This window comes from Cariama cristata, unplaced genomic scaffold (genome assembly GCF_000690535.1).
Source record: "Cariama cristata isolate BGI_N322 unplaced genomic scaffold, ASM69053v1 scaffold37417, whole genome shotgun sequence".
Taxonomy (NCBI): domain Eukaryota; kingdom Metazoa; phylum Chordata; class Aves; order Cariamiformes; family Cariamidae; genus Cariama; species Cariama cristata.
The window spans coordinates 1-4,062 of record NW_009628971.1 but is presented as its reverse complement, the minus strand read 5'-3'; the positions used below and the strand labels follow the sequence as shown (position 1 = coordinate 4,062).

General features: G+C 42.2%; 1 protein-coding gene across 1 annotated transcript; it reads right to left on the bottom strand.

Annotated features, from left to right (window-relative positions):
• Window positions 1–890: 890 nt before the first annotated feature.
• On the bottom strand, window positions 891–3,531 carry PEX26 (peroxisomal biogenesis factor 26; the record flags this gene model as incomplete). The annotated part of the gene is made up of 4 exons (XM_009705004.1): window positions 891–985; window positions 1,751–1,897; window positions 2,648–2,961; window positions 3,373–3,531. Coding segments are annotated over 4 exons (715 nt in total), but the record flags the coding sequence as incomplete, so codon positions are not given.
• Window positions 3,532–4,062: the final 531 nt, after the last annotated feature.

The window sequence follows — 4,062 nt, the reverse complement described above, 5'->3', positions numbered from 1 at the left end:
TAGACATATGGAGACTTTTTGACATCTGCATAAACAAAGCAAGAGGTAGAGAAAGAGTAAAACAATGCAACAACTTCAGCTGTTCAACTAGACAATAATACAGAATATAGTTTTAAAAAAATAAATCTATTTCCTTACCACTACCACGTGCTCCTAAGAATTACTAGGCATCAGGCAAGCACAAAGTGCATTTAAGAAGAGTAGGTGCAGCACAATAGTCTCTGTGGCCCACCACCTTGGCTTTCTGGGTTAAATATGACTAAAATCAAGAGTGCCTGTATAAGGAGGCATCAGTCACAAGAGAAACTATGGCCTTCAGAATGCAACAGGCTTCACTTTATCCAGTGTTTTTCTTCCACATGCTTGTCCTAAATCCCATGCTGCAGGAACTGGGCTTTTCACATATCTTCAGGCAAAACAGAATATTCCCCTAATTATGGGTATTCCATTGCCTTTTACGGTCATGCCTCCACAAACACGATTTCACTTGCCCAGAGAACTGCCCAGCATTTGCAAGGATGAAACCTTCTTCCATAGTTCATAACTGGCTACACAACCATCACTCAAGAGCTACATCCGAAGCAAAGTGTTTGAAAAGGAAGATTCTTACTCAGCTGTAGATTACGGAAGGAGTGGCTTTACCCTGGTGTTGGACAGAACAGTGCTGTAGAGCCAAGCAAAATGTCAAGAATACTTGGTGTCATTTCAAAATTCATACACCACCATTCCCTATCTGAAGAAACAAAGGTACCACCACACAGGAGTTCACAGGTGGTCATCTCAATTAGGACACTGATTTCAATAGTCCTTGAACAGCCTGATAATATCCTCATGACAAGCTGACACTTTTACAGCAGCAGAGAAAAAACAGATTCTGTTATGGAAGACACCTAGTCTTGAATTGGAGGCCTATGGATTGGAGAAAATACAGCTGTCCTTTTGAGCTGGACCAGTTTGTAAATGAATGGCAATGATGTGGGAGAAGCTGCAGAACAAAACAAAAAGCGAAAGAGCCTTTCATTATAAAAGGTAAAACTAAGATACACTAAACATATTAAGAAAGAACTAATCCCAAGTAGAGTTAACTAGTTGTCTTATTTCCTTCTGTGCGGTTCAGTACCTGGGTCTTCACTGAGGGCACTGCTCCCATCTCGAGCAAGCCACCTTCAGTATTTTCCAATGGGCTATTTGCAGAATATACATGGAGCACCTGCCACCCAACAGAAGGGGAAACATCCAACCCCTCCACACCCCAGCTGCCACCTCTACCTCAGGGGACCAGCCCATTCTTCAGCAACAGCAGCAGCCATCACTAGTGAAACTCCAGCATAAGCAGATCAAATGCATGACGACACTGCTGCCTTGGGTAACTCTGCACTTTCCTGGCAGGACAGCCTGTCAGGCAATCGCTCTTCCAGGAGACATTCACCTTGTAGCACCTCAAGTTGACTGAGGCAGAGGCTGAGTCTAGGACTGCTAAGCCTGCCTCTCACAGTCTGTACCTTGTCTGTTGGAAAGATCTGAGGATGGAAAAAGTCTTTTCAGAACACTGGCTTTTGTAGAGCTACATCTTTCTACATGGATTGCAACTGGGAACATTAGAAACGAGCCTAATACGAAGTTCCTAGTCACCCAGTTTTTGTGTCTCCCAAAGACGAGACATTTACACAGACCAAATCTATTAAAAGTAACTACTTTCTTCCCTGTAACCATAATGGAATTTAAAAAATTGGAAATCTTAATACTGTACCTGGGTCTAATCTCACCACCACCAGGTACAGCAGAAAAGTAGCCAAGAGCATCTTTTTGTAAGGAAGTAAATAGAAGTGGCTTGACATGGACCTCAGTGCTCTACGTAGCAATGTCAACATGTTCAAAAGCTTTTGGGACAGAGCACCTAGAATACGAGAACAGAAAGGCTGTTAGGGCAAAGTAAAGTAAAAAAAAGTAATCACATAGATACAGATAATAACAAACTAAGATACTAAAGTAAGACTGCTCTTAGTTTGATTGCATGAGAGTTGGGTTTGGCAACAGAGATACAGTATAATTTTGTAATACAATTCATTATACCTTTTCATTTGTAATACAATTTCATTCTACCTTTTTTTTTTTAGGCATCTACTTTAGCATAATATGAACTTATCACAGTAGTGCCAGCTTCTCTCCTGTGAGATAATGTCAAGTGATTTAGAGTTCTGGAGGAGAAGCAGTACTTTAAATGCCAGATATGCATTGCTCTACATGGGCTCGACTGTAAATGAAGACAAAGCAGAGAATATACAGAGCCAACAAAACGTACCCTTAAATGATTGCTAAGTAGTTTTAGTTTCCCTTTTGTACCTTTTTAAAAATAAAATAAAAAAAAAAATCATGTTTATTCTGAAGTGCTTTTGATTCGGGAAAATAATTCTCATCTCTTGACATCAGCAGAGACTGAATACGCTTTGTAATTGTCAGCAAATGGATCACTACGTCTTCCATTTCCTTCTATGATACACAACACGACTTCCTCGTGGCTGGTTTGTCATGACGGTATTCTTAATACGTAGTTAATACTTGCTACCTTTTGTTAATAAGGGACCAACTAACTTGAAATGAAATTATAAAAAAGAGGAGGACCACAAAAAACAGAGGAAAAGCCTACCCAAAACAGTTTCTGTTGCTGCATCTTGCTGCTCTTCGGCAGCCGAGTGCATCTCTTCCCGTTGAGTCCACTGACATCGGCTTTCACAAATGGTCCCGAGAAATGCTAGCTGCTGCTCGCTGTCCAAAACATCACAGCTATGTACAAGCTCCTCTGCCTCTTCAAACCGGCCAAGTGGAAGCAACACGTGCAACAGATAGAGCTCCAGCAATGAACCATACTCGGGGAGGCTCTTATTGGTTTGGTCTCTCAGCCAGCTACTGCCAACCTCCAGCATCACCTGGGGCTCTCTCACTTTGCTGTATAACAGGATACTGAAATAGAAGAAAGAAATACTAGAAAACGCTAACTCTTTGTAAAAGTTGAGATCACTGACAGTTACTACCCACAAGCAGCTATCATGAAGGTATGTATCAGGGTCTACACTTAAAACAGGATTTCTGAGGTGGACAATAGGTGCAGCCACTGACGTTACTTTCTCAGCATCACCCCTTTTGTACTTCATCACCACAAAGCAACCTGCAGGTATGCTCCAGCACACACAGGTTGAGAACAGGCCTGTCGAGGTACTGCTTTCATCCTCACTTACACCACACAAAGTGAAAATACCACACAACGTGAAAATACCACACAACGTGAAAATACCACACAACATTCAAAGTCTGGCCTGTTATTAAACCTAAGGCAAGCCTGCGTATATCTGACGGCCACAGACAGAAACTCACCACAGCTCCAGAACTTTTGGAGGCAGATGTTCAGGGACATGGTAATACTGTAGGACCCAAGACAGAACTTCTCTCCACCGGTTCATCTCAGCTAGCGCCTGAATCCCCACAACACAAAGGGAGCACTTGACTTCCGAAGAACTGGTAATGAAGAGACACCTAAATAAGCACTTCTTAGAACGATGTTTCCCCTTGCATCTCTTCCAGTGAGCTGCAGCCTAGCCTAAGTACTCTACAGTTCTCTGGCAGCTGCTTCCCCTCCTTTCCCTCTCCTCGCCCTGGATAAAAAGGCAAATTCAACCCCTCCAGAAAATGCACTGGCTCTGTATCTCTAGGAGAATGTGGGGAAGGCTCCTAGGCACACTTTGCTTCCCTCAAACACGCACAGATCCCTTCATATGAAACATGTAAATATAGACAGGCCACTATCAAATAGCGGTCAAAGCCAAGCTGGGTTTGAAACAGTTATTAACTCGCTTTTTAGCAAAAAGTGCCACCTTCCATTAATTTAGATAATTAAGAAAAAGCTAAGCGAAACTACAGCAAGGCCCATTGGTGCTACTGCCACTCATTCAGATAATATTTATATTCGAACCTAAAAGGTTCCTAACCCCCCGCCAAAAAAAATCCCAGTCTATTAAACCCCAAAATGCCCCTACTAAAAATAAATAAAACCACAAACAGGGCAGA